Consider the following 13751-nt stretch of genomic DNA (forward strand, 5'->3'; position numbering starts at 1 on the left):
TCTTCTGCACATCTTTTATTTAAGAGAGGGACTTTGCGGGGGATTCTTGCAAATAAATTAGCTTCACACAGGTGTCATCTAACTGTCACAGCACTTACAGGTAACTCCAGACTGTCTTTGATCATTCTGGAGCTGATCAATGGGTGAGCCTTTGCCATTCTGGTTATTCTTCTGTTCATTTTGATGGTTGTTTTCCGTTTTCTTCCACACGTCTCTGCTTTTTTTGTCCATTTTAAAGCATTGGAGATCATTGTAGATGAACAGCCTATCATTTTTTGTACCTGCATATAAGTTTCCCCCTCTCCAATCAACGTTTTAATCAAACTACGCTGTTCTTCTGAACAATGTCTTGAATGTCCCATTTTCCTCAGGCTTTCAAAGAGAAAAGCATGTTCAACAGGTGCTGGCTTCATCCTTCAATAGGGGACACCTGATTCACACCTGTTTGTTCCACAAAATTGATGAACTCACTGACTGAATGCCACACTACTATTATTGTGAACACCCCCTTTTCTACTTTTTTTTTTTTTACTAATAGCCCAATTTCATAGCCTTAAGAGTGTGCATATCATGAATGCTTGGTCTTGTTGGATTTGTGAGAATCTACTGATTCTACTTGTTATGTGTCGGACGCAGCCCGGAGAACCGACCAGCGTTTGAAGGACCCAGTATGAAATAAGCAGAGCACGGTACAAAGAATAACAGAGTTTAATAAACATAACAGTGATGTGAAAAAATATAAAAGTGCGCGGTCTGGCATGGTGGTTTTGCGGTGTTCTCCCAGCAGCGCTAACGGTCCGGAGCCAGAACCAATTCGGACCCAAGGACCCCGCCGACACCCCCCAGGTGGCCGCGACAAACCGAGTCTGTGAAAGAAGGAATCATTATGTGAGTCCACACTCAACACACAGAGAGAACGCTCAAAGGTATACAAACAGCAAACACTTCCTGGCTCAATTGCAAATCAGCTTCCCACCCTGCAGGCATAGAACACCCTGTTCACAAAACTCCACTGCAGTGGAAGCTGATTTAAACGACTACATACAGCTCAGTATAATAAGGTGTGAGGGACACCACATTTACTGACTGTATAAATGTTAGTCACAAAATCTAACGTACCTCAGGAAGTGTGCTGACGAGCGTAAGACCTCACCCCCTCCTCTTTCACAGACCATGCATCAAACCTGGACGTTCTCTGCATCCACTGATGATGAGATGGCTCTCGAGATGACGATCTCACCCGTCTGGTCACAAGGTCGAGTCTCTGGCAAATACACACTGTGTACTCCAGTCTTAAATGCCACCATGTTCCAATCCATGTAGATGCACCACAGCTGTGAGTCCTGACGAGCCGCAGGTGATCAGGGTGAGGTCCTGATAAACTCAGCTACACAGCCACTCAGTCCCAAATGCAAGCCACCTGGAAGGAAAAACAAAAGACAGGACAAAAAACAGAAACAAAAAGGCAGCCAGGCCCCCCAGCCATACAACACTACTGGTACCTTGTTTCCCATGTAACAATAAGAAATATACTCAAAACCTGGATTAATCTTTTTAGTCACATAGCACTACTATTATTCTGAACACTACTGTATGTGTGTATATATATATATATATATATATATATATAATAATCCCCATCTCTGTTTTATTTTTTAAAAAACCTTTTTTGAATATTCCCGGGAAGTAGATTATTTGGTAGTTTATACATAATTTGTGCTGTTTGAAAAATGAACCAGGTTGTTGAATTCTAATGTCATAAACCATGTTTTACACTTGTATAAGAATTTTTAGAACATGTTCAAAAATTTCACAATTGCATTACCACATATTACCAATATCAGACACGGCGAAGGAGATTGGGGGCACTCAAGGAAAATTCATGGAAATTAGGGCAAATTGGAGAATGTTTTTATTGAATTTAAATACATGTAAAGAGCTTTTAGTGAATATAAACAAGACGTACTGTACCAGAGACTTGGGGATGGTAACGGGAACAGTTATAACTCACGTAATTTCTCAGATCCTGTTGAATGAATACTGATGAAACTCACAGACAGCATGTTTAGAGACACCAGGAAACTGCAATTAAGGTATTGCACTTTTCCCCATCCATATCAGAAGTTATAGACTCAAGCTAGGATTGGAGGTGATTATGTAACTTTGTACCATTTTGCAGGATTTCACCACTATTGATGAGCTTTGAAGGGACTACGTGTAATATGTTGGATTTTAATAGCCTTGTTAAATAGGAGAGGTTATCTAGGGACAACTGTAACACAAATTTCTATAGTTACAACTAACAGCGATAGCCCGCAGACTTACAGCATCTAGCTAGCAGACTCGTCCCGCTTTTTTGCAACACAGTGTCACCATTTGTATGTAAACAAGTACTTCTCAGGGAAAGTTTAAAGACAGAAAAGCAGACTGTAATCATAATCTTGCAATGGTAAGTTCCTTTGCCTGCTTCCTTGTTTGCACTCGGTCGCCACAGCAAATCTGAGGTGGATCTGCATGTTGAATTGGCACAAGTTTTACGCCCGATGACCTTCCTTGACGCAACTCCACATTATATGGAGAAATGTGGCAGGGGTGGCATTTGAAACCAAGCGCACTAACCACATATTTATTTCTTTTTTATTTTTCTTCGTGAAAAACTTGCAAAAGGTGAAGTTGGTGAAGTTTACATATGTTAAAATTAGGCAGAGACGTTCAATAGAAATATTATCTTAGAACAGGGGTACCCAATCTTTTTTGAACCGAGATCTACTTTTAAAGTTGACAATGTATTGATCTACCAAGCCATATGGAACGCCACAGCGTACCCACAATATATTGTACACGAATATAATAACACAATTTTCTGGCAGGTTTTAACAATAATAATGCATCATTGAAGTAAATGTGCACGGTGGAAAAGAATAAGCACAAGTAGGTCTATGACTGGCCTCAAGTTGGAAAAGTTGTTCCCTACCTTAGTGGGACGTCTGGCCCTGAGAGGAGGAAGCTGGTCTTGCATAGTCCGGACAGTAGGAGCTGAGTGCAGCCGGAAGCAGGCACTCAGACACTCTGTGTCTGCATTAGATTCCAGATTTGGACATTCATGCCAGGTGTTGCTCTGGATTTGAGCTCATTGTCATTTTTCAGTGTGAGGATCCAGGTTGAAGAGTGATGCCACTTTGGACGATATACAGTCCACATCTATATTTTCCCCAAATGGAAAACAGAGAAAACTGGCAACAGGCTCTTTGGATGCAAAGTCAGTGAAGCGCCTGTCAAATTCTGACAAGATGCTCTGCACGTGATCATCATAACGTGCACTCTTAGGCTCAACGGTCTTTGTCCTGGTGCTTAAGTTCTTTGTCCATGTGTGGAAAGTTCTGCAGGTCACACTGTTGCAACCTGCTTGATAGCACATGTAATTTGCTTTTTAACTTGCTTTCATATCCAAAAGCTGTGCATGTTCAGCATTGATTTGAACGTTTCAGAAATTCTTTAATTTCAGGCAGTTCCAGAAAGGGCTGGACCAAAAGGCGTAGGACGGGCAGGAGCTGAAAAGATTGCAGGAGGGCCTGAAAAAAAAAAACCTGCCTGTGTGCCGTGGCGGCTGCTGTATCAATTGTCTTACATTACTAATCCGTGTGTATTGATTTATAACACAAAACTGTCAAAAGGGGTAATAGAGATAAGTGTAAAGTAGTCATAATAGTCATAAAAGCAGTATTTTTTCTGGACTTTATTTCAGGAGTATAATACTTTTTTGAAGTGTTGCAAAACTGGCATTTAGAAAGTATTTTATTTTCAAACATTCAGTGGTGGTGGAAAATAGAATGTGAAGGTTTCATCAATCAACTTCAATCAACTTTTTTCTTATATAGCGCCAAATCACAACAAACAGCTGCCCCAAGGCGCTCTATATTGTAAGGCAAGGCCATACAATAATTATGAAAAACCCCAACGGTCAAAACGACCCCCTATGAGCAAGCACTTGGCCACAGTGGGAAGGAAAAACTCCCTTTTAACAGGAAGAAACCTCCAGCAGAACCAGGCTCAGGGAGGGGCAGTCTTCTGCTGAGACTGGTTGGGGCTGAGGGAAAAAACCAGGAAAAAGACATGCCGTGAAGGGGGGCAGAGATCGATCACTAATGATTAAATGCAGAGTGATGCATACGGAGCAAAAAGAGAAAGAAACAGTGCATCATGGGAACCCCCCCACAATCTACGTCTAAAGCAGCATAACCAAGGGATGGTCCAGGGTCACCCGATCCAGCCCTAACTATAAGCCTTAGCGAAAAGGAAAGTTTTAAGCCTAATCTTAAAAGTAGAGAGGGTATCTGTCTCCCTGATCTGAATTGGGAGCTGGTTCCACAGGAGAGGAGCCTGAAAGCTGAAGGCTGTGCCTCCCATTCTACTCTTACAAACCCTAGGAACTACAAGTAAGCCCGCAGTCTGAGAGCGAAGCGCTCTAATGGGGTAATATGGTACTACGAGGTCCCTAAGATAAGATGGGACCTGATTATTCAAAACCTTATAAGTAAGAAGAAGAATTTTAAATTCTATTCTAGAATTAACAGGAAGCCAATGAAGAGAGGCCAACACGGGTGAGATATGCTCTCTCCTGCTAGTCCCCGTCAGTACTCTAGCTGCAGCATTCTGAACCAACTGAAGGCTTTTTAGGGAACTTTTAGGACAACCTGATAATAATTAATTACAATAGTCCAGCCTAGAGGAAATAAATGCATGAATTAGTTTTTCAGCATCACTCTGAGACAAGACCTTTCTGATTTTAGAGATATTGCGTAAATGCAAAAAGGCAGTCCTACATATTTGTTTAATATGCGCTTTGAATGACATATCCTGATCAAAAATGACTCCAAGATTTCTCACAGTATTACTAGAGATCAGGGAAATGCCATCCAGAGTAACGATCTGGTTAGACACCATGCTTCTAAGATTTGTGGGGCCAAGTACAATAACTTCAGTTTTATCTGAGTTTAAAAGCAGGAAATTAGAGGTCAGCCATGTCTTTATGTCTGTAAGACAATCCTGCAGTTTAGCTAATTGGTGTGTATCCTCTGGCTTCATGGATAGATAAAGCTGGGTATCATCTGCGTAACAATGAAAATCTAAGCAATACCGTCTAATAACACTGCCTAAGGGAAGCATGTATAAAGTGAATAAAATTGGTCCTAGCACAGAACCTTGTGGAACTCCATAATTAACTTTAGTCTGTGAAGAAGATTCCCCATTTACATGAACAAACTGTAATCTATTAGACAAATATGATTCAAACCACCGCAGCGCAGTGCCTTTAATACCTATGACATGCTCTAATCTCTGTAATAAAATTTTATGGTCAACAGTATCAAAAGCAGCACTGAGGTCCAACAGAACAAGCACAGAGATAAGTCCACTGTCCGAAGCCATAAGAAGATCATTTGTAACCTTCACTAATGCTGTTTCTGTACTATGATGAATTCTAAAACCTGACTGAAACTCTTCAAATAGACCATTCCTCTGCAGGTGATCAGTTAGCTGTTTTACAACTACCCTCTCAAGAATCTTTGAGAGAAAAGGAAGGTTGGAGATTGGGCTATAATTAGCTAAGATAGCTGGGTCAAGTGATGGCTTTTTAAGTAATGGTTTAATTACTGCCACCTTAAAGGCCTGTGGTACATAACCAACTAACAAAGATAGATTGATCATATTTAAGATTGAAGCATTAAATAATGGTAGGACTTCCTTGAGCAGCCTGGCAGGAATGGGGTCTAATAAACATGTTGATGGTTTGGATGAAGTAACTAATGAAAATAACTCAGACAGAACAATCGGAGAGAAAGAGTCTAACCAAATACCGGCATCACTGAAAGCAGCCAAAGATAACGATACATCTTTGGGATGGTTATGAGTAATTTTTTCTCTAATAGTCAAAATTTTATTAGCAAAGAAAGTCATGAAGTCATTACTAGTTAAAGTTAATGGAATACTCAGCTCAATAGAGCTCTGACTCTTTGTCAGCCTGGCTACAGTGCTGAAAAGAAACCTGAGGTTATTCTTATTTTCTTCAATTAGTGATGAGTAGAAAGATGTCCTAGCTTTACGGAGGGCTTTTTTATAGAGCAACAAACTCTTTTTCCAGGCTAAGTGAAGATCTTCTAAATTAGTGAGACGCCATTTCCTCTCCAACTTACGGGTTATCTGCTTTAAGCTACGAGTTTGTGAGTTATACCACGGAGTCAGACACTTCTGATTTAAAGCTCTCTTTTTCAGAGGAGCTACAGCATCCAAAGTTGTCTTCAAAGAGGATGTAAAACTATTGACGAGATACTCTAACTCCCTTACAGAGTTTAGGTAGCTACTCTGCTCTGTGTTGGTATATGACATTAGAGAACATAAAGAAGGAATCATATCCTTAAACCTAGTTACAGCGCTTTCTGAAAGACTTCTAGGGAACGCTTTGTTTATTTTCAGTCCAAAATGCCCCAGATGAAACCATAAATTAACTTTGTGATGTGTTTTATTTTCTTTAAACAGCTGGGGGGGTGGTCCATTGTCCCCCGATGCAGCGTTGGTTAGCTTGTTGAGCTTACATTTTGGTGTCTGTCTGTGTGTTTAGCTCTGGATTGTGGTCTGACCACAGTCCCACCTCTTCACCACAAAGTATGCAAACTGATTTATTTATGTCTGTTTCTGCATTTCCTGGTGTAATACTTTGGAGTGAGTTTAAAGCTGATGTTGAATCACCACAATCACTGGCAGTTCACTGTTATTTTACTCGCATCTTCCTGAACCACAGATGACTTGGGGAGTGAGACAGTCTGGGTAGAAATTTCTCAGTCCAATAGATGAAAAGGAAATAACAGACATTATTCATAAATGCAAGAACAAAAAAATCTACTGATTTGAATGACACTGACATAATAATTATTAAGAAACTCATTCCTTAGCCTTTAAACAAGTGATTCATAATATGATATTGCAAATATGATCAAAATTTGTGCTGACTATAAAAAGTTAATAATTATTTCCACTGAAGGCAAAAATTTCAAACGAACAAAAGTCAGATCACATGGGGTTTTCCCCCAACTTGCGAGAGGGATGCTGGGAAGTATATGGTGACAGCCAATCAGAGTAAAGAGGCACAGTGCTTGAACAAAAAGAAGCAAAAATAGCAGAAAACACTGCAAAACAGTGTATTTCTGTATAAAATCAATTTTTCTCATATATTATGTAAAAAAAAAAAGCGCAAAGTAAACACATCTAAATCTAAAAATGCTGTTTATAAGCACAGAAAACACCTCTGAAGTGATTTACATCAAGCAAGGTCAAAGGTAATTTCAAAACCTCACAAATGCACACATGCTCTTCTTCCTCCTGCAGATGGCAAAAAAAAGGAAAGTATAATATTCATTACGGAATTTCCCCAGGTAAATATGTTATTTTCATTAAAATGAGCTTTAATTTTGGAACACGGTTTAAAAATAAACAAACATGCACTTGGTTTCAGTGCGGAAGGTTTCCGGTTCAAACCTCACCCCTGCCACATTTCTCCATGAAAACTTATAAACTTGTAAACTCCTTCCCCCCCCCCTCTCATTATTTGTGTATTATAAATAAATGACAATTGAATTACATCATCACGTAAATCCAACTAATACCCACCCAGTGCTGAAAAACAAATAATAAACAAAAATATATAACAATTAAATCAATCAAACACCCCTGACACATTTCTCGAGGTAATGTGGCATTGCATCAGAAAGGGTATCCAGCGTAAAATTTATGCCAAAAACAAAACATGCAGATCCACCTTGGATTTGCTGTGGTGACCTTGAATGAAAACAAGGGAGCAGCCGAAGAAGGTTGTGGGTTAGCTTCCCACCTGGAGCCTTTTTCTGTGGAGTTTGCATGTTCTCCTTGTGTTTGTGTGGGTTCTCTCTGGGTGCTTCAGCTTCCTCCCGCATCCAAATCAGATTCAGGTCTGGGCTCTGGCTGGGCCACTCAAGGACATTCACAGAGTTGTCCTGAAGCCACTCCTTTGACTTTATCGTGACTGTGTGCTTTGGGTCATTGTCCTGCTGAAAGATGAACCGTCGCCCCAGTCTGAGGTCAAGAGCACTCTGGAGCAGGTTTTCATCCAGGATGTCTCTGTATATTGCTGCATTCATCTTTCCCTCAATCCTGACTAGTCTCCCAGTTCCTGCTGCTGAAAAAACATCCCCACAGCATGATGCTGCCACCACCATGCTTCACTGTAGGGATGGTGCCTGGTTTCCTTCTTTGTCTCATTAGACCAGAGAATTTTGTTTCTCATGGTCTGAGAGTCCTTCTGGTGCCGTTTGGCAAACTCCAGGCGAGCTGCCATGGGCCTTTTACTAAGGAGTGGCTTCCGTCTGGCCACTCTATCATACAGGCCTGATTGATGGATTGCTGCATGGTGATGGTTGTCCTTCTAGAAGGGTGTCCTGAAGCCTCCTCTCTCCACAGAGGAATGCTTGAGCTCTGACAGGCTAAGGCCCTTCTGCCCTGATTGCTCAGTTTAGATGGGCGGCTAGGTCTAGGAAGAGTCCTGGTGGATCTGAACTTCTTCCATTTACACATGATGGAGGCCACTACTGGGACCTTCAAAACAGCAGAATTGTTTCTTCAATTCAGTTTATTAATTTTATATAGCACCAACTGACAACACAGTCACCTCAAGGCGCTTCACACAAAACAATTTAGAAAACAAAACAAAATGAATTAAAAGATAAAAAAAAAAAAACACAGTAAAAAAGCATAGTAACATACTATGCCAGTATGCTAGCCATACAAAAGAGAAAATAAGTACGTCTTAAGTCTGGACTTGAAAGTCTCTACCGAATCTGACTGTTTTATTGTTGCAGGGAGATCATTCCACAGAACAGGGGCACGATAAGAGAAAGCTCTGTGACCCGCAGACTTTTTATTCACCCTAGGGACACAAAGTAGTCCTGCACCCTGAGAACACAGAGCCCGGGCCGGTATGTAGGGTTTAATTAGATCAGTTAAGTAGGGAGGTGCCAGTCCATGAACAATTTTGTAGGCTAGTAGCAGAACCTTAAAATCCGATCACACAGAAACAGGAACCCAGTGAAGAGATGCCAAAATGGGTGTAATGTGATCAAACTTTCTGCTTCATGTAAAAAAAAAACCCTAATGCTGGACTGCGGTAAACCAGAAAATAGAACATTTCTGTGCCCTTCCACAGATTTGTGTCTTGACCTCCAAGACAATCCTGTCTTGGAGGTCTACAGATAATTCCTTTGACTTCATGCTTGGTTTGTTCTATGCCATGCACTATCAACTGTGGGACCTTGTACAGTTGTATGCAGTTTGGGCACCCCTGATATGTTTATGATTTTCCTTTATAAATCATTGGTTGTCTGGATCAGAAATTTCAGTTAAATATATCATATAGCAGACAAACACAGTGATATTTGAGAAGTGAAATGAGGTTTATAGGATTTACAGAAAGTGTGCAATAATTATTTAAACAAAATGCAAACAAAATCATGTCCAATCACCTGAATTTACCCCAGGTGGACTCCAGTTAAACTGTAGAAACATCTCAGTGATGATCAGTGGAACCTGGATGCGCCTGAGCCCAATTTTGAGCTTCATGGCAAAGGCTGTGAATACTTATGTACACATGATTTTTTTTAGTGTTTTTTAATAAATTTGTAAAAATCTAAAAAAAAAAAAAAATAACCGTTTGGTTTTTTTTTTTACATTGTCATTATGGGCTGTTGTGTGCAGAATTTTTGTGAAAAAAGAATTCATCCATTTTGGAATGAGACTGTTACATAACAAAATGTGGAAAATGTGAAGAGCTGTGAATACTTTCCAGATGCACTGCATATAATCTACTGTTTTACCATAGCTGAACTACTGTGTGGAGTAACTTATAAAAGCACCTTACAGCCGTTACACCATACGACCCAAAAAAAAGAGCAGTTAGGATTGTGCATAATGTGAGGATTGGGAGCACACAAACGCACTGTTTTTGAGGTCACGTATTGAAATTTGGGGCTATACAGTGAGGAAAATAAGTATTGAACACCCGGCGATTTTGCAAGTTCTCCCACTTAGAGATCATGGAGGGGTCTGAAATTTCCATCTTAGGTGCATGTCCACTGACAGAGACATAATCTAAAAAAAAAAAAAAAAAATCCAGAAATCACAATGTATGATTTTTTAATAATTTATTTGTATGTTACTGCTGCAAATAAGTATTTGAACACCTGTGAAAATCAATGTTAATATTTTGGTACAGTAGCCTTTGTTTGCAGTTACAGAGGTCAAACGTTTCCTGTAGTTTTTCACCAGGTTTTCACACACTGCAGCAGGGATTTTGGTCCACTCCTCCATACAGATCTTCTCTAGATCTTTCAGGTTTGGAGTTTCAGCTCCCTCCAAAGATTTTCTATTGATTCAGGTCTGGAGACTGGCCAGGCCACTCCAGGACCTTGAAATGCTTCTTACAGAGCCCCTCCTTAGTTGCCCTGGCTGTGTGTTTGGTGTCATAGTCATGCTGGAAGACCTAACCATGACCCACCTTCAGTGCTCTTATTGAGGGAAGGAGGTTGTTTGCCAAAATATCGCAATACATGACCCCATCCATCCTCCCTTCAATACGGTGCAGTCGTCCTGTCCCCTTTGCAGAAGAGCACCCCCAGAGTATGATGTTTCCACCCCCATGCTTCACGGTTGGGACGGTTTTCTTGGGGTTGTTCTCATCCTCTAAACATGGTAAGTGGAGTTGACTCCAAAAATCTCTATTCTGGTCTCATCTGACCACATGACCTTCTCCCATGCCTCCTCTGGATCATCCAGATGGTCACTGGTGAACTTCAAATGGGCCTGGACATGTGCTGGCTTGAGCAGGGGGACCTTGCTGCCCTGCAGGATTTTAAACCATGACAGCATCATGTGTTACTAATGTAATCTTTGTGACTGTGGTACCAGCTCTCTTCAGGTCATTGACCAGGTCCTCCTGTGTAGTTCTGAGCTTTTTCAGAATCATCCTTACCCCACAAAGTGAGATCTTGCATGGAATCCCAGACCGAGGGAGATTGACAGTCATCTTGTGTTTCTTCCACTTTCTAATAAATAATCATAACAGTTGTTGTCTTCTACCAAGCTGCTTGCCTGTTGTCCTGTAGTCCACCCCAGCCTTGTGCAGGTCTACAGTTGTGTCCCCGGTGTCCTTAGACAGCTCTTGGGTCTTGGCTATGGTGGACAGGTTGGAGTGTGATTGACTGAGTGTGTGAACAGGTGTCTTTTATACAGGTAACAATTTCAAACAGGTGCAATTAATACAGGTACAGAGTGCAGAATAAGAGGGCTTCTTAAAGAAAAATTAACAGGTCTGTGTGAGCCAGAATTCTTGCTGGTTGGTAGGTGTTCAAATACTTATTTGCAGCAGTAACATACAAATAAATTATTAGAAAATCATACATTGTGATTTCCAGATTTTTTTTTTTTTTTAGATTATGTCTCTCACAGTGGACATGCACCTAAGATGGAAATTTCAGACCCCTCCATAATTTCTAAGTGGGAGAACTTGCAAAATTGCAGGGTGTTCAAATACTTATTTTACTCACTGTAGTTAAAGTTAAAATGGCAAAATGTACAGAAGGAACACTGTACATTTGTAGAATGTATACAGATGAGCAGATTCACAATGACAGATGGGTTATGTACAGATAAGATATTTTTGATTAATATAATTATATAATTGTTTGATTTATTTAATTATGTATTTTTTATTATTTATTAATTAGGCTGTAAATATCTTGTATTTATGTGGTGATGCAATTGATTTGTCATTAATTTTAATATATGAATCGTGGGAAGGGGGTAGGAGTTTACAAGTGCTCACTTCTTCCTACCCTTTTCTGACCACTGTTTCTTGGTTGACATGTTTTTCTTGTGGGTTATTTTTTCTTTTTTTTGTTTTCTTTGGTTGATATTTGTTCATTCGTTCATTTATGTCACATAATACTCAGGTTAGATGTGTATCAAATATACTGTATAAAAGCAGTAACTACTTTTGTCCTCATAAGCAAAAGAATTTGATATATATCAAATTGAATATGATTTAAAAATCGATGTTAACATGGAGAAAAGCAACTAATGTGATACTTGTCTTTTTTAGGCTGCAGTGGGAGATGTTTCTGTGGACGTGTTGATGTCCAACTCTGAGCTGGAGGACACGATGAGACGCCTGACCCCTGGCTCTGATGATCGGTCTCGGCTGCCTGCTGCCCTCTCCTGTCTGAAGAGTGCTACTGAACCCGGTGAGCCGTGCTTGTTACAAAAGGCCCATCCACAAGCATCGACACCTCCACTGCTGTTGTGCACGAGTGAAAGAAGAGATGAGAGTGTAAAATGTTTTGCAGTAGTGTGAATGGTTTTTTGATGTTCAGTAAAGCAAAGCTGTTGTTGAAATACCTACAAAGTAAATCAAAAATCATCCACTGATAAAACTATTATTTAATTACACATCAGGTACTTGCATTGTATGTTCACTTTTAATTTCAAAGATCAGTATGAGTGGTTGTTTTGAAATATTTACATTTATGGGGCATCAAAAAATGGTTTGGCCATTGATGACTTAATCATGTGACTTCTCTGTGATGTCATTCATACTGATCAAACACAAATATTCTGGGCCTGCAGTCACACAGCATCTCAGAAAGCTCCCAACTTAGCCTAAAGATTTCTAGCAAGGAATCTTAGCCTCCAGGAAGTGTTTGAGAGCAACTCTGAGCAAGGAGGGGACAGAAACTTTTATCTCTGTGAGGAGGCGGGGTTGACCCTGTTGCTAGGTATGACAGTCTTCTAAGAGCTGTGATTGGTTGTCACAAAAAGGGAAAGAGAATAAAAAACATGCGCTCTGCACTCCTAGTTATGAATGGACAGTAAAATCAACTGATTATATAGCCTGAACTGCATTTAGAAATGTGTAATCATGAAAATAAATTAATGTCATATGATGAAACTCAGCAAAATTAAATGAAGTGTTATACAGCTTCATAATGTTTGAACGTACCTCATTCACATGTTGGTTATCATATAGATTATCTTATTGTTATGTTTGCTCTCCATGCTGATAACCGCGCACAAGCGATGAGTGTGAGAAGCGCTGGTACGTGCTGCAGCCACAAACATTATCTCTGCACCATCAACCTGGTGGCGTGTTAATGATTCGCTGCCATTCAACAGTAACATATGTCTCCTTCCTCTCTGTCTTTCTGCCATCTTGTCTAAAAAGTCTTCTTAAAAGGCCTCCCCCCTCCTCTTAACAGTTTTGTGCTGTAGGAGCTCTCTTAAGGCCTAAGATGCTTCGTGAATAACTTTCATCTTACCAAAGGAAAATTCTAAGAAATGAATTTGAGGAATTCTAAGATTTTTCTTAGAATGATGTCACTAAGAGCTATTTTTAGTCTTAGGATGCTTTGTGAATATGGACTGTGGTGTTTTTCAGACCATGTTTTCCTTCACTGTGACCTTTGAATTTTGACCAAACCACTCCAAAATCTAATTACCTTTTAATATCTGTCTATGTAATATTTCCACCAAGTTTGAAGGAAATCTGTCTAGCTGTTCTTGAGTTATCTTATCCACATTCAGACAGACACACAGACACATACACCAGTGAAAACAACACCTTGCAACACCAGTGCACTCAAGGTAATAAATGACTGGGAGTTATGTGAATTCCATGC

General features: G+C 40.1%; 1 protein-coding gene across 5 annotated transcripts in view; it reads left to right on the forward strand.

Moving 5' to 3' along the window:
* Positions 1–13751, forward strand: part of LOC117508788 (kinase suppressor of Ras 1-like) — a 230879-nt gene that overhangs the window by 143994 nt on the left and 73134 nt on the right. For 4 of the 5 annotated variants that reach the window (XR_004560194.1, XM_034168617.1, XM_034168618.1 and 1 more), the window contains exon 2: positions 12179–12320. Coding sequence is in view for 4 of the 5 variants with exons in the window: in XM_034168617.1 (XP_034024508.1) it covers positions 12179–12320 (142 nt within the window). In the remaining variant the exon portion in view is untranslated. Of the gene's footprint in view, positions 1–12176; positions 12321–13751 lie in introns of all 5 variants that reach the window. The other variant, XM_034168619.1, reaches the window with a different exon arrangement.

This window comes from Thalassophryne amazonica, chromosome 4 (assembly GCF_902500255.1).
Source record: "Thalassophryne amazonica chromosome 4, fThaAma1.1, whole genome shotgun sequence".
In the NCBI taxonomy this organism is placed as follows: Eukaryota; Metazoa; Chordata; class Actinopteri; order Batrachoidiformes; family Batrachoididae; genus Thalassophryne; species Thalassophryne amazonica.